This window comes from Panthera pardus, unplaced genomic scaffold (genome assembly GCF_024362965.1).
Source record: "Panthera pardus isolate Hobbes unplaced genomic scaffold, ASM2436296v1 HiC_scaffold_26, whole genome shotgun sequence".
NCBI lineage: Eukaryota > Metazoa > Chordata > Mammalia > Carnivora > Felidae > Panthera > Panthera pardus.
This window is the reverse complement of record NW_026526832.1, coordinates 2,296,665-2,321,560: the sequence shown is the minus strand read 5'-3', so window position 1 is coordinate 2,321,560 and position 24,896 is coordinate 2,296,665. Positions and strand designations below refer to the sequence as shown.

At 42.5% G+C, this 24,896-nt stretch overlaps 1 protein-coding gene across 2 annotated transcripts in view; it reads right to left on the bottom strand.

Moving 5' to 3' along the window:
* Positions 1–22,554, bottom strand: part of SMYD1 (SET and MYND domain containing 1) — a 40,479-nt gene extending 17,925 nt beyond the window's left edge. For both annotated transcript variants that reach the window (XM_019444207.2, XM_019444210.2), the window contains exons 1-3: positions 22,346–22,554; positions 7,385–7,561; positions 3,691–3,904 (exon numbers count right to left, since the gene is read on the bottom strand). In XM_019444207.2, the coding sequence (XP_019299752.1) occupies positions 3,691–3,904; positions 7,385–7,561; positions 22,346–22,482 (528 nt within the window). In that variant the 5' untranslated portion in view covers positions 22,483–22,554. The remainder of the gene's footprint in view (positions 1–3,690; positions 3,905–7,384; positions 7,562–22,345) is intronic.
* Between the last annotated feature and the right edge of the window lie 2,342 nt (positions 22,555–24,896).

Sequence of the window (24,896 nt, the reverse complement as noted above, 5' to 3'; positions counted from 1 at the left end):
CTGCTAGCTCTCTCTCTCTTTCTCTCTCTCTCAAAAATAAATAAGCATTAAAAAGTTAAAATCAATCAATCAATCAATCAATCAATCAGTAGACTCTGAGTGAAGCAAACTAGCCTGCATAATAATGTACAGGTGGGCCTTATGCCATCAGCTGAAGCCCGTATTTTTTTTTACATTTTTAAAAAATATAATTTATTGTCAAGTTAGCTAACATACATTGTATACAGTGTGCTCTTGGTTTCGGGGGTAGATTCTCATGATTCATCATTTACATACAACACCCAGTGCTCATCCCAACAAGTGCCCTCCTCAGTGCCCATCACCCATTTTACCCTCTCCTCAACTGCCCCATCAATCCTCAGTTTGTTTCTGTATTTAAGAGTCTCTCATGGGTTTACCTCCCTCTCTGTTTAAAACTATTTTTCCCCTTCCCTTCCCCCATAGTCTTCTATTAAGTTTCTCAAGTTCCACATATGAGTAAAAACATATGATATCTGTCTTTCTCTGACTTATTTCACTTAGCATAATACCCTCCAGTTCCATCCACATTGCTGCAAATGGCCAGATTTCATTCTTTCTCATTGCCAAGTAGTATTCCATTGTATATATAAACCACAGCTTTTTTAAAAAATATTTTTTAATGTTTATTTATTTTTGAGACAATGTGAGAGACAGAGTGCAAGCAGCGGAGGGGCAGACAGAGGGAGACACAGAATCTGAAGCAGGCTCCAGGCTCTGAGCTGTCAGCCCAGAGCCTGACATGGGGCTCGAACTCACGAACCATGAGATCATGACCTGAGCCAAAGTTGGACGCTTAACCGACTGAACCACCCAGGTGCCCCAAAACCACATCTTCTTTATCCATTCATAAGTTGATGGACATTCGGACTCTTTCCATGATTTGGCTATTGTTGAAAGTGCTGCTATAAACATTGGGGTGCATGTGCCCCTATGAAACAGCACTCCTGTATCCTTTGGATAAATTCCTAGTAGTGCTGTTGCTGGGTCATAGGGTAGATCTATTTTTAATTTTTTGAGGTACCTCTACACTGTTTTCCAGAGCGGCTGCACCAGTTTGCATTCCCACCAACAGTGCAAGAGGGTTCCCGTTTCTCCACAATCTCACCAGCACCTGTTGTTTCTTGAGTTGTTAATTTTAGCCACTCTGACTGGTGTGAAGTATTTCCCTGATGATGAGTGATGTTGAGCATATTTTCATGTGTCTGCTGGCCATCTGGATGTCTTCTTTGGAAAAGTGTCTATTCATGTCTTCTGCCCATTTCTTCACTGGATTATTTGTTTTTCGTGTGTTGAGTTTAGTAAGCTCTTTATAGAATTTGGATACTAACCCTTTATCCAATATGTCATGTGCAAATATCTTCTCCCATTCTGTCGGTTCCCTTTTAGTTTTGTTGATTGGTTCCTTCACTGTGCCGAAGTTTTTGTCTTGATGAGGTCCCAATAGTTCATTTTTGCTTTTATTCCCCTTGTCTTTGGAGACGTGTTGAGGAAGAAGTTGCTGTGGCTGAGGTCAAAGAAGTTGTTGTTTGTTTTCTCCTCTAGGAGGAGATGGTTTCCTGTCTCACATTTAGGTCTTTCATCCATTTTGAGTTTATTTTTGTGAATGGTGTAAGAAAGTGGTCCAGTTTCATTCTTCTGCAGGTTGCTGTCCAGTTCTCTCAGCGCCATTAGCTAAAGAGACGTTTTTCCATTGGATATTCTTTCCTGCTTTGTCAAAGATTAGTTGGCCATATATTTGGGTCCAGTTCTGGGTTCTCTATTCTATTCCATTGGTCTGTAGTATCTGTTTTTATGCCAATACCATACTGTCTTGATGATTACAGCTTTCTAATAGAGGCTAAAGTCCAGGATTGTGATGCCCCACGCTTTGAGTTTTGTTTTTTTTTTCAACATTACTTTGGCTATTCAGGGCCTTTTGTGGTTCCATACAAATTTTAGGATTGTTTGTTCTAGCTTTGAGAAGAATGCCAGTGTAATTTTGATTGGGATTGCATTGAATGTGTAGACTGCTTTGGGTAGTATTGACATTTTAACAATATTTATTCTTCCAATCCATGAGCACGGAATGTTTTTCCATTTCTTTGTATCTTCTTCAATTTCCTTCATAAGTTTTCTATAGTTTTCAGCATACAGATCTTTTACATCTTTGGTTAGGTTTATTCCTAGGTATTTTATGGTTCTCAGTGCAATTGTAAATGGGATCGATTTCTTGATTTCTCTTTCTGTTGCTTCATTATTGATGTATAGCAATGCAACCGATTTCTGTACAGTGATTTTGTATCCTGCAACTTTGCTGAATTCATGCATCAGTTCTAGCAGTTTTTGGTGGAGTCTTTCAGGTTTTCCATGTAGAGTATCATGTCATCTGCAAAAAGTGAAAGTTTGACTTCTTCTTTGCCAACCTGGATGCCTTTTACTTCACTTTGTTGTCTGATTGTTGAGGCTAGGACTTCCAACACTATGTTAAACAACAGTGGTGAGAGTGGACATCCCTGTCTGATCTCAGGGGCAAAGCTCTCAGTTTTTCCCCATTGAGGATGATTTTAGTTGTGGGCTTTTCATATATGGCTTTTATGAGGTTAAGGTATGTTACTCCTATCCCAATTTCTTTGAGGGTTTTTATTAAGAAAGGATGCTGTATTTTGTCAAATACTTTTTCTGCATCTATTGACAAGATGATATGGTTCTTTTCCTTTTTGAAGTCTATAACTGAACAAAGACTGACCTCCCCCAAACAAGAAAGGATTCTGCTAGCAGACTGCCTTTGGACTTGAACTGCAACTCTTCTCGGGCCCCCTGCCTGCCAGCTTACCAGCAGGTTTTGTATTTACTAAGTCTCCACTATCACAAGAGCCAATTCATTAAAATAAATCTCTTCTTCCTCCCTCCCTGCCTCCCTCTCTCCCTCTCTCTCCACACACACACACGTGCGCGCGCGCTATTGGTTCTGTTTCTCTACAGCACTCTATCACAGAAGTTCTGGCACATGGTGAGGACAGGAGAGGTACAGTATGATCATGCTATTGTTGTTATTACAGTAACCTCCCCCCTCAGCCCACTCATCAGCACCACAGAAGGAAGACGCGCCAGTTGGAAGACATCTACCCCCAGAACCCAAGGCCTGAACCTGCTAATCCATGAAGCTCCTACCCCCATGCTTTGGCCTCTTATGGCTACAAGAGCTCTGGTTTTGCTGCTCCAAGGCAGCTCTCTCCAAAAGTCCTTCTTCTCGTCTCCCTAATGTCCATAACACACGACTCCAGGCTCTCCATTATCCTGCCTACCATACTTGGGAAAAGGAAGGATCTCATTTCCAGAGTGACTTGGGCAACAAGGGATGGTGATTGGGTCTTTGCTCTCAGTATAAACAAGAGAAAGTAGAAAGCAGAGATAAATAAGAAGGTCAATTCCTATCCATATCTACCATGCAGGGATAACCGACAGTTTGTGTGTGGGATGCCTGCTTCTGATAGGGTGGGAATGACTTTCTGGTAAGCAAGGCCAGAACAACAGAAATGGGATGAAAGTTCTTCACTTTGGGCCTCTGTCCCCTCTGGTCCTTCTCTCGGCCTCCCCTCCCCTGCTCCAGCCTGGTAGCCTCTGAATACTTCTTGGTTGACCAATCCCAGCTGCCACCTCCCACCCCCGCCACCTTATGGGGGATCATACCACGCCAAAGATGTGTGAGATGTACTGCATGCTGAACTGCTGGCTCTGGGGCGGCCAGTACTGTAAGAAAGTGTCCACGTCCACCCGCAGCTCCTTTTGCTCCTCCTCCCCGAAGTGCTCCACGTGGTTCTGCAGGTCATCCACAGCCACCAGGCAGCCCTCTGTGAGCCCAGTGCCCTCTCTCTCCACCCGCCACATGATGCGGGCCGCCAGCCTGTGGAGAGGGGCAGGGTTAGGGATGCCCCAGCACAGTCATTCATTCAACAAACACTTACTGAGCACCTAATGCATGTCAGGCACAGGGCTGACCTACATATATGGAATTTCTTTTTATCATGGAGCCTTTATTTTATTTTATTCTTTTATTAATTTTTTTAATATGAAATTTACTGTCAGATTGGTTTCCATACAACACCCAGCGCTCATCCCAACAGGTGCTCTCCTCAATGCCCATCCCTCACTATCCCTTTTATAGTGGGGAGACCTAAGTTTAAAAAATAATAATTTAAACTAGCGTTAAGTGCAACGCAAAGAATAAACTAGGGTAGAATAAAAACATAGTAGAGGGTGACTGGGGGAAGGGATGCCAAGGTGATTAGGGGAGGTGATACTGAGGATGATACTCAAGCTGAAAATGGAATGACTAGGAGCTGGGTCCGTGCAGATGGGAAGGCGCAGTGAGTACATAGACCTTGAAGAAGGAATGGGCTTGGAATGATGGAGAAACAGCAGGAAATCCAAGGTGGATGGAGCATAGTGAGTAGGGAGTGGAGAGCAAATAAAGATGGAGAGGTGGGCAGGAGCCAGGTCATGTGGGGTCTATGAGACCATGAAAAAGGCATCTGGGGACACTGAGGTATGGCAGCCTGGGTCTCTCCTGATAATATGGCTAACTGAGATGAGCACTAGAGAAGGAGTCTAACAACCTGGGTTCAAATCCATTTCCACTTACTATGTGACCTTGGGCAATTCCCTGGACCTATCTAAGGGCCAGTAAAAGATGATAATACATATCCCCTGACATAATATTTGGAAGACAAAGTGGTGTAACCGATGTCTACATGTGTGTGAACTTATCTGTAGTCTTAGTGATTAAAGGAAGAGGTGGGAAAGACAATCTGGGTGGGGAAACAGTATAAGAAAAGGCTCGGAGGCAGCTACAGGCTTGGCATATGCAGGAAGCAAGGAGGGGAGGGGGCTGGCCTGGCTGAGGCAGAGGGCTCTGAAGGAGGAGGGGAGGCAAGGTGGGATAGGAGGGAGCCCTGGAGAGCACAGGGTGTGGAGTGTGAGACAGAAGGGTGCAGTTCATCTTGAGGACAGTGAGGGTTACCTATTTGGTAGCCTATGTTCACTAGATGAAGCCTATGACTGAGAGGCATTTTGGCAACTCTCGGCTACTCATTGAATGCATGCTGGCCAAGCACCTGCAAGGGGGTGGGGGCCTAAGGCAGATCTTGTCCCTGAGGGACCTCCTTGGCAAAGAACAGTCCCGTTTCTCCTCTCGTTTGGGTCACAGAGTTATTTCTGAAAAGATGCCCTGCTGGCAATCCCAGGTGCCTGGGAACTGAGGTATCCCCACATGGAGCTCAGGACAGCACTGGAGAAAATAAGGCTCCAGTAGGGTGTCTGTTGCCTCCAAATACTAGGGAAATGGTCCCTAAGTGTCCATCAATGGATGAATGGATAAAGAAAAATGTGGTGTGTGTGTGTGTGTAGATATATATACACACATATATATGCTGTATATATATATATATAACATAAATATAATATATAATTATATAATATAAATATATATAATATACATGTATATATAATATATATACAGTATATATATATATTATATATATATAATATATATATATATATATGTATAAAATGGAATACTATTCAGTCATGAGAAAGGAGGAAATCCTTCCATTTAAGACAGCATGGATAGACTTTGAGGGCATTATGCTAAGTGAAACAAACCAGACAGACAAAAACTGCATGGTATCAGTTATGTATGGCATCTTAAAAAAGAAAAGAAAAAAGTCAAACTCATAGAAACAGAGGAAAGTGGTTTCCAGGGTCTGAGTAGTGGGGGAAACAGGGAGAGGCTAGTTAAAGCACAAACTTTCAGCTAGGAGATACATAAGGTCTGAGGATCTAATGTAAAACATAGTGACTACAGTTGACAACACTGTACTGTATAATTATAATCTGCTGAGAGAGTAGAACATAAAGGTTCTCACTTGGGGAAAAAAAGGATATATATGTCAGGTGATAGGTATGTTAACTAGATGGGAGGTGTCCTTTCACATTGTATACACATCAAATCATCATTATGTACACCTTAAATATCTTACGATCTTATATGCCAATTATACCTCAATAAAGCTGAAATTTTTAAAACATGAAAATAAAATAAAATTGCAAAAGAACATGTTTTTAAAGAAGCAGGATTTCAGCAGATGGAACTAAGGGGATGGGGAGGCTGACTGAGCCATTTCATTTTGTAGTTTCCTAAAAATTACTAGGATATGATGATTCCATTCTGTACTTGAACTTCCCACCCTACCCACTGAAAATGGTCCCAACTTCACCTTCCCCATCTCCTCTGCTCTCCAACACCACCTCCCAAGCACTGACCTGCAGCCCTATCTTGTGGTGTTGGCCCTGAGATTCCTGGCCACAGCCGCCCTGGGGATGCCACTAACTGTTGTGAATGTCTTTCGCGTATAATGAGTGCAGAAGGCTGTGTGCACAAGCCAAGGGACTAGTGGTCTATGGTTACTTGAAAAGCTCTGCATTTTATCTTGGTTTGCCTGTCTGTTTTTTCCCTTTGATTATTTGTTTTGTTTCTTAAATTCCACATATGAGTGAAATCTGACTTATTCCACTTAGCATAATCCTCTCTAGCTCCATCCATTTTATTGGAAATGGCAAGATTTCACTTTTTGATGGCTGAGTAATATTCCATTGTGTATATATACCACATCTTCCTTGTCCATCCATCAGTCGATGGACACTTGAGCTGTTTCTGTAATTTGACTATTGCAGATATGCTGCTATATAACCACAGAGAACAAAGTGATGGTTACCAGAGTGGTGGGTGCATGAAATAGGTGATGGGATCAAGGGGTGCACCTGTGATGAGTGCCGGGTGATGTATGGGAATGTTGAATCACTATACTGGACACCTGAAAATAATATTATACTGTATGTTAACTAATTAGAATTTAAATAAAACCTTTAAAAAAAAGCTCTGCTTTTTTGTGTGTTTAATTCTGCTGGAATTAAATAGCTCAGCTGCTGTTGAGCTCTAGCTCATTTTGCCAAATCTTCAGATTTTTTTCTTTCAAGAGAAACCAGAAATCCTAACTTTTTTAATATGGAATTTTCCAATTTTTTTAAACATTGGCAGATCAAAAAAATTTTTTTTTAAAGTTAAACACTAGGGAGCCATTGAGAACAGGTCTGCAGTCAAGTCTAGACGGGTTGTGGACTAAAACCATGGCCACAGACACCCAGTTCTAGATGGGCTCCCACACCTAAAGGGAGTGCACAGAGATGCCCCTATCCAGTCTCTCTGAGGCTCTACCGTGATCTGCACTCAGCCTGGCTTCCTTGGGCCTGGGAATGCTTGTCACTAATGCCTTCCCCACCTGACACTTGGGAATCCCAAACACTAGCCCCGGGGCCCAGCTCTGACCTGATGTTCTCATTGGGCACCTTCCCATATCTCTTGATGGCCGAACACTCGTTCTTGTGGTTCAGCCAAGCATCCTTCTGGCAGGTGCGGTCACAATAGTGGGCGAACTTGCACTGTCCACAGCGATGAAGCTTCTCCTGCCTCTTGAAGCAGGTATGGCACACAAAGTTAACAAGGCTGGGAATGAAGGGAGAAACAAGAGATTGGGGGTGGCACAGCAAACAGGGACTGCACTGGACATTGGACCCCAACGTGGGGACACTACTGCACGCTGCATATAAGCCTTTCAATTTAATTCTGCAAGTGTAGATTTAGACCCATATGCGGTAGGCACTGGGAATACATAACCTGCATGAGAAAGCTATGATAGCGGCCCCATGGGGTGTTCCTGGAACACACTGGAACAGACACTTGAGGAGCCCAGGAAGTCTTCCAAGCCAAAGGACTAGGTGGAAATTCCTCATGGTTCCCTCGCCAAAAGCCACAGGTCACTGGTACCATAGCACTCTGTGTGACATGACCCTCTTGTTCTTGAAAGGCAATGCCCCTTTCCCTTGAAGAATAAAACTCATAACTACCTACAATATGATGGGACGTGAAACATGATGTATTTTTTGCAAAATGGGGTCTGCGCATTCTGATGTATGTCACAGTTCCGTGTGTTTTGCAAGAGTAACAATTACAAGGTTACTGATGTCACGGAGGTCACCCGCTGTATTCTCCTGACTCAGAGAGAGAGAGTGGAAGTGACAAGGAAGGTCATGCCTGCCCACTCAGTGGGAGAGGGAGAGATGAATAGGCAGATGAGGTTCCTTACCCCGTATTTCCCACCCCCCAGTGTTCCCAAGAGAGAGCTTTGTGTCTCCCAGGTTAGAGCCGTCTTTCAGGCGGAAAACAGCATAGGCTACATGATGGAAACCTAATACCAAGAGTGAGTGAAATCTGGCGTGATGCGCAATATCTCAATATCTTTGCAATGTGGAGAAAAGAAATCCTGGCCACTGAGGCAGAAAAATGATGAAAACAAGCTCAGCGGTATGCGCAGAAACGCTGAGCTCCCTGGGAAAAAATGGGTATGTGAACTCAGACTGGAGTTTACGGTCTAAAGAGGCATCTCAAAAGTATAGGAAAACAGGAGCTTTTGGAATCACAGAAGGCTAGGGCCTGAAGAAAGAACCTTCAATAGAACATACAAACACAGAAATCCCTGTGTCCATCCTTGACCTTGTACTTTTTAAGTTCCCATAGTGAAAAAGAGTACACTGTTTCCAAGAACAGTTAATCCACTGTTGGCCAGTCCTAATTGTTGCAGATTTCCTCCTTGAGTTCAGCCTGAATTTGCCTTCCTGAGAAACATACTCCTATCATCGAATTCGGCTCTCTGGATCCTTGTCCAGTGGAACAGGCCTAGGTAGGTCAGTGATGCAAGAATCTGAAGACCGCTGCTGTGACTCCCTTTCATTCACCCTCTCACTCCCAGCTCCTTCAACAGTCCTATTCCGGTCTCTGATGCGCCCACAGTGGGTCCTGTAGCCAAAGGAAAGTGGGCGCAGCAGGGCAATCAAGCAAGATTCAGAGACCAATGCTAGGGTGCTGGGCTCAAGGAGACCAAAGGTCAGGCCCTGTGGCCCCAGGAGGGCCTCAAGAAATGGAGAGAGGTAGAGAGCCAAACTGAGGGCACTGCTCAGGCTATTGCTGTAAGCTAGGTCCTGGGCTTCCTGGAGTCCAGTTTTCAGCCACTGGGTGGCCAACTCAACACACTTCTGTGTCCCCATCTGCTGTGAGGTATGTTGCTTATAACTTGTTACTAATCATGAAATACTCATGGGCATGGAAGGTTAGTGGTTATAAGTTTAGAGCAGGTTCAAAGTTATCCCCCTAATAATGTCTTCCTCACTCCCATGCAATCCCTTAAGCTTTCCCAATGGGAGAGGAAGAGTAGAATTACACTAGCATATTTAGAATATGCTATATTTGCACAGAATCTGCAGCCCATCGTAGCTATACCAAAGAGGGTATTCCCTGCTTGAGAAGGTCATTTGTCATGAGCGCTCCAGCAGAACAGAGCAGATAGGCTCATGCAGGACCCTGACCATTTAGTGGAATCTTCAAACCCCTAGAAATGGGGAGCTATGAATTTCTCGTATCTGCCTCAAGTCAAGATGGCATTCTCTGGCAGAAATGTGAAGTTCTTCAGCAGAGACTGAATTGCTGAAGAACCCAAGTAATTTGGATCCCAATGAGGCTCCAAATCCTGTCTCCTGGCCACTCAAGGGTGGATACTGGGTCACAGAGTTTTATAATTACAGGGCCAAGAACAGAGTATGGTATCCAGTGTGGTGCTATAAATGCTTTCCTGCAAAAAAAACTCAGTTATTTGAGATAAAATTAAAAATCTAGTCACTGGTACGTCCCAGGTTTTCTCAAAGGCACACAGCCAAATCAGAGCTTCCCTCCATTTGTCCATATGATGCTACCTTTTTTAAATAGCTTGACGTATGACTGACATACATATCCAAAATCTTTAATTTGGTAGACTCTGACATGTGCATATACTTGTGAAACCATCAACATGACCAAGACAGTGAACCTATCCACATTCCCCCAAATTTCCTCATGACATTGAATTCTTTAACCTGAAGTAGGGTCTTCACCTTTATGGTATTCCAAACGGTCAAAATCATTTTGAGCTTTCAGTTTTTCATCACTTATAACAGTATGCTAAGCCATGAGTCATCTCCAAGTCTGAGAGCATCTCTTAGTTTGGGATGGGGAAGGAGGAGCAGCTTCTCGCCTCTGGGGTATCAGGACTCAGACCAGGAATACAAACCCAAGGCAGGAAAGAAAGGGAAATGGTCTGGAGAGGGGAGAGTTAGAAGCAAGTATGATCATGCAGGCTGCCATTTGTGACTTGTCACTTGGAACTCCATGCCTATCTGCCCCAGGGATGTCCATCAGGGAACAAACCCGCACTGGATTGCCCTAACATTTTATACCCAAACTGATATTTTTAGAACATTCAAGCATTATATCCTCATATTTTTATTTGTACACATATATTCACATTCGTATACATATTCCATGCTGAAACTGGAATTTACACCTACCAAATATTATGCATTGCAGTTCTCACACCATTTCGCTGTTTCACATTTTAAAAAGGACCACAAACTCCAGGTGGTCACCTAGAATGACAAAAGTTCTTCTGCTTTATCTTTATGAGCTCCACTTATTTCTTTCTTCTTTAAAATTAAAAAAAAATTAATATTTATTTTTGAGAGAGAGAGAGAGAGAGAGAGAGAGAGAGACAGAGCATGAGTGGGGGCGGGGGGCAGACACACAGAATCCGAAGCAGGCTCCCGGCTCTGAGCTGTCAGCACAGAGCCTGATGCAGGGCTTGAACCTATGAGCCACGAGATTATAACCTGAGCTGAAGTCAGACGCTTAACCAACTGAGCCATCTAGGCACCCCTGGGGTCTGCTTATTTCTAATACACTTAAACTTCAGGAAGAGATAATAGCATAGGGGTTGGAGACATGAGCTGTGGCCTTCATAAGCTCAAGCAATTGTGAACCTTAAGAAATTGTTCTTGCAACAAACATGTAGTGTTTGGGAACATGTGTTAGGGGCCAACTGAGAGTCTCCCGGATTAGCTCCCAGGCAGAATACAATGTTTATTAAGGGTTATGTGATTTTAAAATGTGCCAGTTTGAAGTTTATGCAACGGCAATTGTTTAGAACTTAGATAAACACAGTTTTTCTTTCTTCCCAAGGAAGAGTATTTTATCCCTGACATTGTTTAGAATTACTGGTGCATGGTGATAATAAAAACAGAATCTTTTAGTCAGGTTTTTAAAAGTCAGTTCTGTTATTGTTTTTAAATTCTGTGCAGACAACGCCCCCTTACTGTCTGCCCCATGGTTGGACCTCTGGCATTGCCCTTCCCTTCATCCACACTGCCTGTGAGGCTCAAATTTTCTTAGTCTGGCTCATAGAAAGACAATACATCTGTCCTGGAGCCTGCATCCAGGCCCCCATAAACTGACCTAACACACTTCTTAATGGAGCCTGATTATAGAATAATCTATCTGCCGTGAACTACAGCTATAATATGTCCATAAGAAATTCTAGTGGAAAGCCCCTCACATCTCCCAAGTCACTAACAACCATTTTGACAAGGAGAAGGCTGGAGACTAGAAGGACGATGAGGGTAGGTTTGAAGCAGAGCTGGGTTTCTCAAACTTCCGTGTACACACATCACCAGAGATCTTGTTAAAATTCAGGTTCCAATTCAGTAGGTCTGGAGTGGGGCCCAGGATTCTGCATTTCTAACAAATGCAGTCTAACAGTGTAAAGACTTCACCCCAGACTGGATGATAGAGAGACCTCTCCAGTCACTATACAATCAATTATCAGTCCTTGAATCAATTCAGCTATCATCAATTCAATTCATCAGTTCAGCATTTCACATCATCTTGTCTCATCAGAGTCTTTACACTTTTCTATAATAAACTTTTAATTACTTTTCATAGAAAGAAAATGTGGTCAATTTGGAATGGTTCTTTTTCTTATAGTGAACACATAGTGGGTTCCAAATGTTAGCCACCCAACTATGCAAACTACTTCCAAAGGCTTACACACCTGTTTTATAACCCATCCTACAATTTTGCTAGGGCCTGGAGTCAAGTTTTAAAGGCTAGTGAAAAAGCATTGGGAGTTATCTCCTAACTTAGATCTCCTTAGGATGAGGCTGACCTTTCTCTCCATTACCTCACCTGCCAGTAAAGCTTAGCCATGAGGCTGGAACCAGGAAGGACAAGGGGGGTAGGTTTGAAGCAGAGCTGGGTTTCTCGAACTTCTGTGTGCACACATATCACTAGAGATCTTGTCAAAATTCAAGTTCCAATTCAGTAGGTCTGGAGTGGGGCCCAGGATTCTGCATTTCTAACAAGCTCCTAGGTGATGCTGAGCTGTAACTTTGAGTAGCAAGAATGTAGAGATGAGAGAAAACCTGCTCCTTCTGGTGGGGTGTGCAAGGAAGTGTCAGGCAGGCAGAAAGGGGAAGCTTAATTAAAAAAAAGAAAAGCCCATCTCTCTGGTCTCCATCTCCTTTAATGGTGGTGGGATGGGTATTATGGAAGGTCAGACCTGGAGCCGGTCAGAGCTGGGTTCAACTCCAGATTCCAGTATCTACCTCAAGCAAGTACCCTAACCTCTCTGGGCCTTCATTTCCATACGTGAAAATGGGAATAATAATACCTAGATCTTGATGCCTTTTTAAAAAAATTTTTAACATTTATTCATTTTTTGAGAGACAGAGACAGAGCATGCATGGGGGTGGGGCAGAGAGAGAGGGAGAACAGAATCCAAAGCAGGTTCCAGACTCTGAGCTGTCAGCACAGATCCCTACTCGGGGCTCCAATCCATGAACCGTGAGATCATGACCTGAGCCAAAGTCAGACGCTTAACTGACAGAGCCACCCAGGCGCCCCATAACAACACCTAGATCTTGATATCTTTTAGACAAATATTGCTTTTTAATGAAACATGTTTACTATTTTTAAAAATTCAAGCAAGAAGAAGAGTACAAAGAAGTTCCCAAATCCCACCACTATCAGATTAAATGTAAAGTTAGCCAGCTCTGAGCCTGGCACAAGATAGTGCTCAGTAGACGACAACCGGGTCCATCCACCCATCTGTCACATGGGGAGGTTGGGCCAGGTGATCTCAGAGCTCCTGCTGTCCTCCAGCATCCACTAATTCTCAGGCAGCCACCAGCGAGAAAGACCTCCAGGCTAGCAGAGAACCCCTGTAGGAGGGGCAGGTAATTCTCTGACAGAAATACCTCCCCTCATTCTTACTAACCCTAATGAGAGGGAGAGGGAGAGGGAGAGGGAGAGGGAGAGAGAGAGAGAGAGAGAGAGAGAGAGAGAGAAAATCCAGAAGACAGGAAGTCCTAAAACCACTTTTTGGGTTGCAGGAGAAAGATGCTTCTTCTAGCCAGGCTTAGCCAGGCAGCCTTGAGGAAGTCCCATTTTTCCTCCTAGTCTCTTTCCCCAGTGCCCACAGAGGATGTTAATTCCCACCTACACAACCCCCTGCAATTTTCAAAGAGATGTTGCAAGCAATTCTCCTTTGTTAAACCTTCACAACAACCCTTAGGAGTAGTGATTACTACCCTCCTGGGGATACGAGGATCCTTATAGGGGTTCCTCATGTCTGCCACTGCGCCCAGCACAGAGGACAGAGGAAGTCCCCAAAGCCCACTTTTGAGCTCTGCCTGTAGTCCTGAGCGTTCTTTGCCCTGGCCAGCGGGTCCCCACTCACTTCTTGCTCTGCAGCCCTGCCCTGGGTCATGTCACCTGTCAGAATCAAGAGGGCTAGAAGGGCAGCTGCTGCTCAACTCCTTATATGGAAATAACCAGTTGCTGGACAGATAAATGCCAAGAGAAGGCGCCTGCAAGGTGGACAAGCCGCCTAAAAACACAGCCAGAAAGGACTGAACCAACAGCTCTCACTTTCTATACTGCTTAAAGACTCTCAGCCTGCCAGGAGCTGTTCCTTCAAAAACCAAGGGGGAAGGGGGCACCTCCTAAAGAACATCCCACATTCCTCAAGTACCCAGAGGATTTTACAATATTTTAAATTCCTCTCTCTTTCCTTCCTCGTCCCTTCCACTCTACTTTCCTTTCACAAGTATTTATTGGGCATCCATTATGTGCTGTGCGTTGAACTTGGTAATACAGGGCCTTAAAGATAAACAAGACACAAACCTTGCCTTTGAGCAGTCCCTAGGCTGAGCTGGGGCATTAACACATATAAGCAAGGTGAGGCATGCCATCTAGGAGTGCAGGTAACTCCTGCAGGGTTCGAGGGAAGCCTAACTCCCACTGAGGTGGGGGAGGCGAGGAATCTGGGGAGGCAATCATCTGTGAAGGGAGGAGGCACTGTTCTGACCCTCTAAAGATGGGCCGAGTTTGTACTCAGAGACCGTCAGTTCTTCCATGGAGAGGCACTGGCTTGAGTCAAAGGCATCCATATAGGGGCACAGGTACATACAGGAGAGACGGGAGTAAGCTATCTGACAAGATCATAGGATGCACCACACTGGGAAATGATGCTGGAACAATGACCGGAGGCGAGGGGACCTGGAATGCTACTCTCAGTAGTATGTCCTTATTCTGCAGGCAAAGGGGGAACCACTGAAGGCTCCTGCAGAGAAGAGACACCCACCCAGAGTTGGAAGGCTCATTTTCTTTTCCCCATGGCATCTACTTAATGTTGTTTTGAAATGGCCCATGTCAACCCCTGAGGGGCATCGCTGGATTCATGTTTGCACTATACAGACCTTAGCTTAAGAAGTTAAGGGGCGCTTGGGTGGCTTAGTCGGTTAAGCGGCCAACTTCGGCTCAGGTCATGATCTTGCGGTCTGTGAGTTCGAGTCCCGCGTCAGGCTCTGTGCTGACAGCTCAGAGCCTGGAGCCTGTTTCAGATTCTGTGTCTCCCTCTCTCTGACCCTCCCCCATTCATGCTCTGTCTCTCTCTGTCTCAAAAATAAATAAACGTTAAAAAAAAATTTTTTAAAAAAAGAAGTTAGGTGATACTGCTTCCTTAGGTCAGATCTAGGTATTGCCTATTTTTTAACATCTCTTCTATATTCACGTAGCAATTCTCCAGCTTTCCTCTGCCACAACTCACACGAAGAAGTTCACACTCCCAACTCAGACCTGTCTGCATTTCCAACACTGTAGCTGTGACCACACCTCATTTCCCATGCTTAAAACACATCTTCAGATGCACATGACTGAAGATGAAATCACTGTGGGGACAACCTGGCATTTGACCTCATTTATATTTAAAAAGCAATTATTTGCAAACTTCTGCATTTAAGGATTAAATGCATTTCATAAAATGTAGCAATACAACCTGTAACGGGGCACGTGACACGTCACCACGTCTTGCACCTGCAAAAGTGTCAAACTAAAGACATTGCGAACCTGGTTGGCTCAGTTGGTATAGCATGTGACTTTTGAGCTCAGGGTTGTGAGTTCAAGCCCCACGTTGGGTATAGAGCTTACTTAAAATAAAATAAAGACATAGTTTTAAATCTGCTATGGTTATCCGCAACATCGAGTGTAAATGTTTAACACTGTAAATTGAACAATAAACAGTGATTCATTCATTTCTGAACTAACTGTTCAGGAATTTCCCTAATCCTTCTATTAAATGATTTCCATTTATAGCATCATTTGCTCCCCCCACCTCCCCCACCAGCTGTTATCAGATTAAAGGCCACAGTGTGTTGGTTGTGTATGCCACACTAATCCTCCTGTTCCCACAAGCCCATATAGAATTACACTGGCTAAAAGCCCAGCTGTCTCCAGTGGACCTGAAGCTCATAACTGGTCCAATTTTCAAAAAAAGCCTGGCTGGCATTAATTTCTCTTAAAGTACTCTACTTTTTCTTATGTTCTTATCATTGTTTATTCCTACATATATGTACATAATCTCCTAGACACTTTCAACTGCTTATACAGAATCACTTAGGAACCAGTCAAGTTTTTACTTAAAGAAATTTTTGTAAAAATCCACTATCCTTGCTCCTTCTTAACATTTTTTTTTGCGATGAATTGGATTAATAGGAAATTCATCTTACTGGTTGTGGTAGGTTGAATAATAGCTCCCCCCAAAATGACAAGGTCCTAATCCCTGGAACCTGTGAATATGTTACACTACATGGCAAAAGGGACTTTACAGATGTAATTAAGGTTAAAGACCTTGAGAAGGGGAGATAATCCTGAAACATCCTGGTGGGTCTAATGCAATTGCAAGGGTCCTTATAGGAAGGAGGCAGGAAGTCTCCTGTGTAATCACATGTATATTCCTGTTTTTTACCTAGGAGTCTCTGAGTCTAACCATTCTCAGGTCCCAGAACCAGATTTTGATTGTTCTGAAATTGATGGATGAGTATTGTTTCCTTTATTAAGACCAAATATTATTAACTGGACTGACAAGGAAAGAAGAAATTAAGTCAGCGATGCCAGACCCACTTGGGGTGGGGGGTAGTGATAAAGGACAAGATCTCAGGAATCTTAGTCCTGCCCTATGCTTGTCCATCCATGTATGACCTGGGATGGCCTGCCTGTCTCCTCACTAAGCCTCAGCTTCCTGATCTATAAGAGAGGACTGAATATATCCAATGGGTCTCAACCTTCTTTTGGGTTGAAAGTGATTTTGAAAGTGATGAAAGCTATAGACTTTCTCCCCAGAAATAAAAAGCACAGATGCACATCCACACAAACTTTGATCTTTCAAATATAGTTCTCTCCTTAGCTAAGGATCCATGGACCCAAAGCCTAGATGCACTCTAAATTCATAACATCTGGGACTGTTAAAAAGGAACCATCAAATAGCATTTTTGGCTCCCGGAACTGCTCATGAGCACCATTCCCATGCCATGTCTTGTGTTTAATGCTAAAATAAAAAATAACCAGAACAAGCTCCATTTTATATTAGTCCAGCACCCCTCTATTGCTGCACCGGAGTCCTTCACATGTACTGAAGAAATCATGAAACCCATAGAATCTCACACTAGAAGAGATCTTCAGGGTCAAATGACCCAATTCCCCTCTACTGCCCAACTCCCCAAGGAAATCATCTCTGCCAGGTTGCCACCAGAAACTACAAAACCTTGGAAATAGCTTCCCATCTCCAGACAGCACTGGTAGCCCTGGTCTCCCATTAGGCAATAGAGGTTCAGTGTCAAGGGCCTAAAAGTTTACAGGTGACCCAGGAAAAGGTTTGGAATTCATCACACCTTTGAATAGTCCCCAAATTTTCTTAAAACAAAAAAAAAAATGCAAAATGGAAATTAATAACAATTGTAATAGCAAAGTTATAAAAACCCATTCAGAAGTGGTAAGCAAAAACTACCTTTTGACATATTGTGAGATAGAACCTCTAAAGATAAAGGTGTCCAGGGCCTACTTCATTCTTAAATGTCTTGAGCTCTAACTAGCACTTTCCCCACCACACATCCCATTTTGACCAGAAATAACTTCTGCTCAAGATGCTTGGTTCTCACCCTTCTGTCAAGTACAAAAATAAAGTTTAGAACCCTCTGTCTTGCAAATGACAGTTTGTTATTTGTAGATGGCTTTTAGGAGAAGAAGTTCTCCAATGTTATTGTAAAATATGCTTCAAATTCCTATCCTGGTCAAATCTGATTCTATTCCACATTGGCCATGAATCTATTTGTTTGTGGGTTTTGTTTGAAGACGGTGATGGTGATGGTGGCAATGGGATTGTACTCAGTGTGATAAATGGCGCCCCATGGACCTCAGTCTGTAGGTCCACTGGGCTAACGAACTGATTTTATAGTTTGGAAAAGATGAAGGTTCTACTTCAGAGAACTGGAAGGGTCCTTTCAAGACCAAACAGCGAAAAGATAAGGATTGAATCTTGCTGAAGGCCTGAGTCAGTCTTATGGCTAAAACCATTTATCTTCTCATTCCCCTTGACAGAAAATGAACTAAATAAGCTAAAAGTGAATAAATTCAATGAAATGAATGTGAATAAAATTCAATGAAAGTGAATAAATTCAATGGCAATAAGTAACTGCATAAAAATAAACTAAAAAAAAGAAACTTAAAGCTTAGGCATAATTTTAACATATATATTATATATATATAATATATATGCACATATGATAGAAAAATGAATAGGTTTTAAAATAAAAGACATGAAAAATAAAGAAAGTCAAAAGTAACTGAGGACTAGAAAAGAGTTAAAATCAAAAGGGCTAATAAACCAAAATGATTCATAAGAATTCAAACAATTTAGAAGTTCTGAACATTAAGGAGTAATAAAACAAATAAGCTTTGTTTTATTAAAGAGTAATAAAACAAATGAGGAGTAATAAAACAAAGTTTTAAAATGAGGGGATCAATAGAAAATAGACAAATCACAAAAGAAGGATGTAATGATCAATAAACAGATTTTTTAAAAAAATATCTCACTTCCTTAATCAAAAAATTCAAAACAAAATAGTACTAAGTTTTTATAGGTGAAGTCGGAAAATACAAAAGTAAAAGTTAGTTTTCTGTGTTAGCCAGTGCTTGGATAAGGAGGCAAATGCTATAACCCTCATGGGAAAAACTAGTATAATCCTCTTGGGGGGGAGGGGTGATTTGGAAATCTATAGTAAAAGACTCAAAACTGTCTTTTCAATCCAAAATATACACTTCTAGGAGTTTATCTTTAATAAATAATCAGAGATGTACAGAGAGATCTGTTAGGAAAACTGAAATAACTTTGACATCCAAGTTTGATGGCACTTGCTAATCTGATATATAACAGTCAAAAGGAATACTACGCAGTCATTAAACATTCCTTGGAATTTTTAAATGCTAAAATATTTGGCTCGGTCAGTTAAGCATCTGACTCTTGATTTTGGCTCAGGTCATGATCTCACAGTGTGTGGGTTTGAGCCCCATGTCGGACTCTGCACTAACAGCATGGAGCCTGCTTGGGATTCTCTCTCTCCCCCTCTCCCTGTCCCTCCCCTGCTCATGTACTTGCACTCTCTCAAAATAAATAAACTTTAAAAAAGTAAATTATATATTGTTTAAGAATATGTACACACGTGGTAAGACTATTCCTCAAAAGGCAAAGGAATAAATAACATAAAATTCAGGCTACTAGTTACCTGTGGGACAAGTTGGGGACAGGATAGGGGAAGATAGAGAAGATACAATAGAATCACATACTCTAACTAAACAGGATGATGGTTTTATGGGTGTTCATTTCTTGTTATGCTTCATAACATATATAGGTACATACAAGTCATATGTTGTTTGAAAGAATTTTCATTTAAACGTTGTGCTCAACTAAAAATAAAATCTTTCCTCATATTTGTGTTTGGAGGGTAGGGCAGGAAGCCCGGCTTGCAATAACATGGATTAGGATGCATCTCTTCTATAGAATGATTAAAATGTGCCTCTTATGTGGGTCACTCTCAGTCCTACCTTCCCCCCTCAGGTTTCTCATCTACAGTGGCTGAGTCTCCCCAGGAGGCCACAATGGGAGGGCAGGATGGGCAAAGCTTTCCTCCCATGCCTTTCCAAGCTATCTTTGGTATACCCAAAGCGCAGCCCCTTCATGTTTGCAGTGACACACTTGGGAAAAATCACTTTTTAAAAGTATCTCTTTTAGATTTTTTTTTCAATCATCTTAAAGATCGTTTACCCCAATCATCCCAATTTTTATTACTGTAATAATAACATAACATTTTGCTAGCATTCTATCTGCAATGTTTACTAAAGTTGTTTTGTAATTATTACTTCTAATGAATGATGACTTATTTATACCAAGAAAACCATGGAAACATCAGTCAGAAAAAAAGTGGTAGGAGAACACGCAGCCATTAAATACTATGTTTATGAAGAGAGTACAGTCACCCAGAAGTACTTAAACTATGAAACGTAAAACATCATAGTTTCTGTAATAAGATCCCAGCTGTGCAGTACAAATGAAACCTACCTTTTAAAATAAATGGTAAGGAAACAGACAACAGTGTTTAGAGTTAGTATCTTTGTGTGAAGATACTAAAGATTTTTTTCTTCCTTAGTTTTCTTTTTATAACGGAAGGAAAACCCACTCAACTCCACTCTTAAAAGGGACACTAATTGGCTATATTAGCTTTTAGGGAACTAGAGGCACCAATGGAGGTATTCTATACAAGGCAGTGTGGCGACTCAGTGGCGGCATCAAGATGAGTGTTCCGACTTATTTCACTTAGCATCACACTCTCCAGTTCCATCCAGAGAAAGACAGATACCATATGGTTTCACTCTTATGTGGATCCTGAGAAAAATAACAGAAACCCATGGGGGAGGGGAAGGGAAAAAAAAAAAAAAAAAGAGGTTAGAGTGGGAGAGAGCCAAAGCATAAGAGACTGTTAAAAACTGAGAACAAACTGAGGGTTGATGGGGGGTGGGAGGGAGGGCAGGGTGGGTGATGGGTATTGAGGAGGGAACCTTTTGGGATGAGCACTGGGTGTTGTATGGAAACCAATTTGACAGTAAATTTCATATATTAAAAAATAAAAAAATTAAAAAAAAAAAAAAGATGAGTGTTCCGAGTTTCTGTTTTCTAACTTTTTTGTCTTTATTCTGAACCCGACTGACTCCTTTACCACACTCACCTCCATGCACGACACACATACAAGTAAATTAATAAAGCCAGACAGACTCCTGTTGAAGAGGTATAACTGTCTCCTTCCGCAGGTGGCAGTCAGCCACATACTCCATTCACTGCCCTCTCCCTGCGGGTCCTGGTAGGCAGGAAGAAACGAAGATCTGAACGCTAATCAAATTATCTCTGAAAAGCAGTGCCCGTTCCCAGGATGGTCTATACAGCGAGCCAACCACAAAGCCTAGATATCAGAGGCCATCTTGATTCAGATCACATCAATGTCAGGCAGGTCACCCAGCTTTAGGTGGAGGGAACATTGTCATAGTTTAATCACTAGGCAGATTTTGTTTTGTTTTGTTTTGAAATAAAGATTTAATACTAATTTAAAAGTTTGGTCAAGTATAGACATGGTTGTGGGGAAATGGGAATGTAAATTTAATAGAGCCACTTTGGAAGGCCTATTAAAATAGAAACAGCACACTCTGGAACAATTCCCCTTCTAGCCATATATCCTTGAGAATAATCACACATGTGTGCAAGTGGACATGGTCTAGGATTTTATTTCCAGAAATGTTTGTTTTTGTGAAAAGCTAGAAACCACTGAAGGTCTCTCATTAGGGAAGTGGATAAATAAGTTTTCATGTATTTATTGGGTAGAATATCCACAGCAGTTGTAATTGGCGATCCACATAGCATATGGATCAACACGGATAGATCTACATGGGGGTAAAAGAAACAGATCTTTGAGGATTTAAAAGAATTATCTATAGACCTATAGTTCCCATGAGGGTCGATATCAAAAACATGTTCAGTGAAGACAGCAAGTTCTAGAATGACATCTGAAGTATGATACTGCTTCTATTAAAAAAAAGAAAAAGACAAACTACAGTGCTACATTCTTGATAAATGAAGATATATGTATGTACTAGTACAAGAACATTCTAGAAGGAAGCACATTAAAATCATAACAAGTATTACCTCTGAGGAAAGACAGGAGATTGGTATTGGGAGTAGTAATGGTAAAAAGGGATTTCGGCTTCATGGTGATATTCTAATGTTCCAAATGTAAATGGATTGTAATGTTTACAATTACTTTTTAAAAGTCTCAGCAATTACTTTATGCTGTAATATATTTATCATACTCAAGAAGCTAAAAACATGGAGCCTTTTGTAAGAAAATGTTTCCTATGGGGCGCCTGGGTGGCTCAGTCAGTTGAGCATCCGACTCTTGGTTTCAGCTCTGGTCTATCTCACAGGTCATGTGTTCGAGCCCTGCGTCAGGCTCTGTGCTGGTAGTATGGAGACTGCTTGGGATCCTTTCTCTCCCTCTCTCTCTGCCTCTCCCCTTCTAAGTAAATAAATAAACTTAAAAAAAAAAAAAAGAACAAACGAAAGAAAGAAAGAAAAGAAAGAAAGAAAGAAAGAAAGAAAGAAAGAAAGAAAGAAAGATGTTTCCTATAGTACCACACCCACCTCTCCAGTGGGCTCCAGCACACCCACTCAGCCAAGTTCAATGGTATTGTGAGAAAGTACCCCAGTGCCTTGGCTCACCTTTACAACCCTCCTAGGGACCAGAGCAAATCACATTAGTGATGACTCTTTGCAGAAAAAGTTATTCCAGAAAACAGCTGTCAGAAGTGCCATTTTGTTAAAAATGATCAAATGGCTTCTATCCCTTTCCCTGAAGATTTTGAGAGCAAAGTGTTTTAGAGTTTGGCACCGGCCAAACCAACAGAGAAAAGAAGGCAACACCCCACATTTCATACCTGTCAAAAACCACTGCGGAATAAGCCCGCTCGGCGAAGATGACATCCGCAGCCCAGAACTCCTTAGTGGCCTTCAGACCCCTGCCTTTACCCTCAGAAGTGAAGACCTCCACGTTCTCCATTCTCCCTATTGTCATTTCAGAGTCTTTCAGGCAGCTCGGCAGATATTTAACACGGAGCCAAGTCCCCTGTCATTGCTATTTCAGCACCTTCAGCATCCCAAAGAGCAAGCCTATAAATGGACAAGCACCTCCCCTTCCCTACCCCCTCTCAGCAATGGGGCCCTCACCTCCCCCTCTGCCACGCTTCCTGGAGGTGGAAATGGGGCAGGCAAGAGAATGGTGATCCGAGAAGGGTCACGTTCATCACCAGCAAAGCTGGCAAAGCAGAAATGACCACGGGCTGGTGCACCTCTCGAACTGGACCTGAAATTTTTGCAAAATTCCTTTGCAAGAAGCAGCTCAGTCCTGGATGGCGGTTGTGCTCAGCTTCAGTTGGAATAGGGAACACTTGGTCAGTGGGGTATTTTTAGCAGCCAGATGCCTCTGTCAATCCCAAGCAGACAGCTGAAATGGTCCAAGAGAAGAGGTGATGCTTGCTGCTCTGGGAACCTTCAGCTGTCAGGCTCATACTTTCTCAAGTGAGATGGGCCCCTTGTTCCCCTCTCCCCTCCCCCACAGGTGGATTGCTTGCAGAATACAGCAGATGCCCAACTGACCCCCTTCGCACATACGGAACAGTACTATTTAGGCTCCAAGTGACATCCCTCTTCTCCAGTATTACCTGGGACTCCCACAGCACCCCCACGCAGGGCTCAGAGGTCTGGGAGCCCCCTGATGATACAGGGGTGCTGGACGCAGGCTAGGAGAGGAGATAGGCCTTGAAAATGAAAACCCTCATTTCTGTCTTTTTATCAAATCTCCCTTAAACCGTGTCTATTGCCAGGAGAACACCAACATGCTCTGTCTTTCTTCTTTCCCAGGAATAAGGACATTGGAGGGAAAATTCTAAAGTGTCCATTGACCTAAATGCCACTCTTCTTTTTTTTTTTTTTTTTAAAGTAAACTCTACACCCAATGTAGGGCTCGAACTCACAACCCCTAGATCAAGAGTCACAAACTCTACAGACTGAGCCAGCCAGGTGCCTCTAAATGCCACTCTTCTTGATTGCCAGACAGCTCTTCCCAAGGTTGAAAAGACAAATACCACGTGATTTCACTTATATGTGGAATCTAAAAAACAAAACCAACAAAGCAGAAAAAAAACTCACAAATACAAACTAGTGGCTGCCAGAGGAAAGAGGGGTGGGGGCATGGCAAAAGGGGAGAGGGAGATACAGTCTTCCAGTATGGAATGAATGAGTCACAGGGATGAAAGGTACAGCATAGGGAATATAGTAATGGTCTGTAATAGCCTTGTATGGTGACAGACGGTAGTGACACTTGTGAGCACAGCGTAATGTACAGAGTTGTCAAATCACTATGTTGTACGCCTGAAGCTAATACTAACATTGTATGTCAATGATACTTCAATAAAAAGAAATAAAATAAAAATAAGTTTTTTTAAGTAATAAATAAATAAAACAAGACTGGATGCCCCAAAGAGTAAACATCACATGCTCCCAATGGTAAAAAAAAAAAAAAAAAAAAAAAAAGATTGAAAAAGAGCTCTTCAATCCAGGTTGACTTCAAATGAATACCTGGACCCCCATTGCCTGGCAACTCGGAGCTCCCCTCAGGAAGGGAGTAGACTGTTCTCTAAACACTATACCCCTGGAACAGGTTCAGCCCAAGCCAAGGTCAAGAAAGAAATCTTGCTGCTCCAAGACAGAAAGAGAGGGAACATCAAGCCCAATGCTTTAGTTATGTATCTGTGGGTCTTGACCTTATCAGAACAAGTATTATATTAAAGTGTGGTCAATAGGGGGCAGCTGGGTAGCTCAGTCAGTTAAGCATCTGACTCTTGACTTCAACTCAGGTCATGAGTTCAAGCCCTGCGTGGGGCTCCATGCTGAGCATGGAGCCTGCTTGGGATTCTCTCTCTCTCTCTCTCTCTCTCTCTCTCTCTCTCTCTCAAAATAAATAAATAAGCATTTTAAAAAAACCTTGAAAAATGAAAAAAAATAAAGTGTGGTCAATAGAATAAAGGCCCACCCCCCACAAAGATGTCCAGGCCCTGCTCCCCAGACCTGGGAATATGTTACCTTACACGACAAAAGAAACTTTGCAAGTGTGATTAAGTTAAGGATCTTGAGAGAGGGAGATTATCCTGGATTGTCCAGTGGGGCCCAATGGAATCACAAGAATCCTTATAAGACGATGGCAGAGGGTCAGAGTCAGAGAGACATTTGAAGATACTATATTGCTGGCTTTGAAGATGGAGGGATGGGTCATGAGACAAGAAATGCAGGTGGTCTCTAGAAACTGGAAAAGGCAAGGGAGCAGCTTCACCCCCTTGGACCCCCAGAGGGAAAACAGCCATGGTGACATCTTGATTTAAGCCCAGTGAACCCAATTTCTGGCTTTTGACCACCAAACGGTAAGATAGTAAA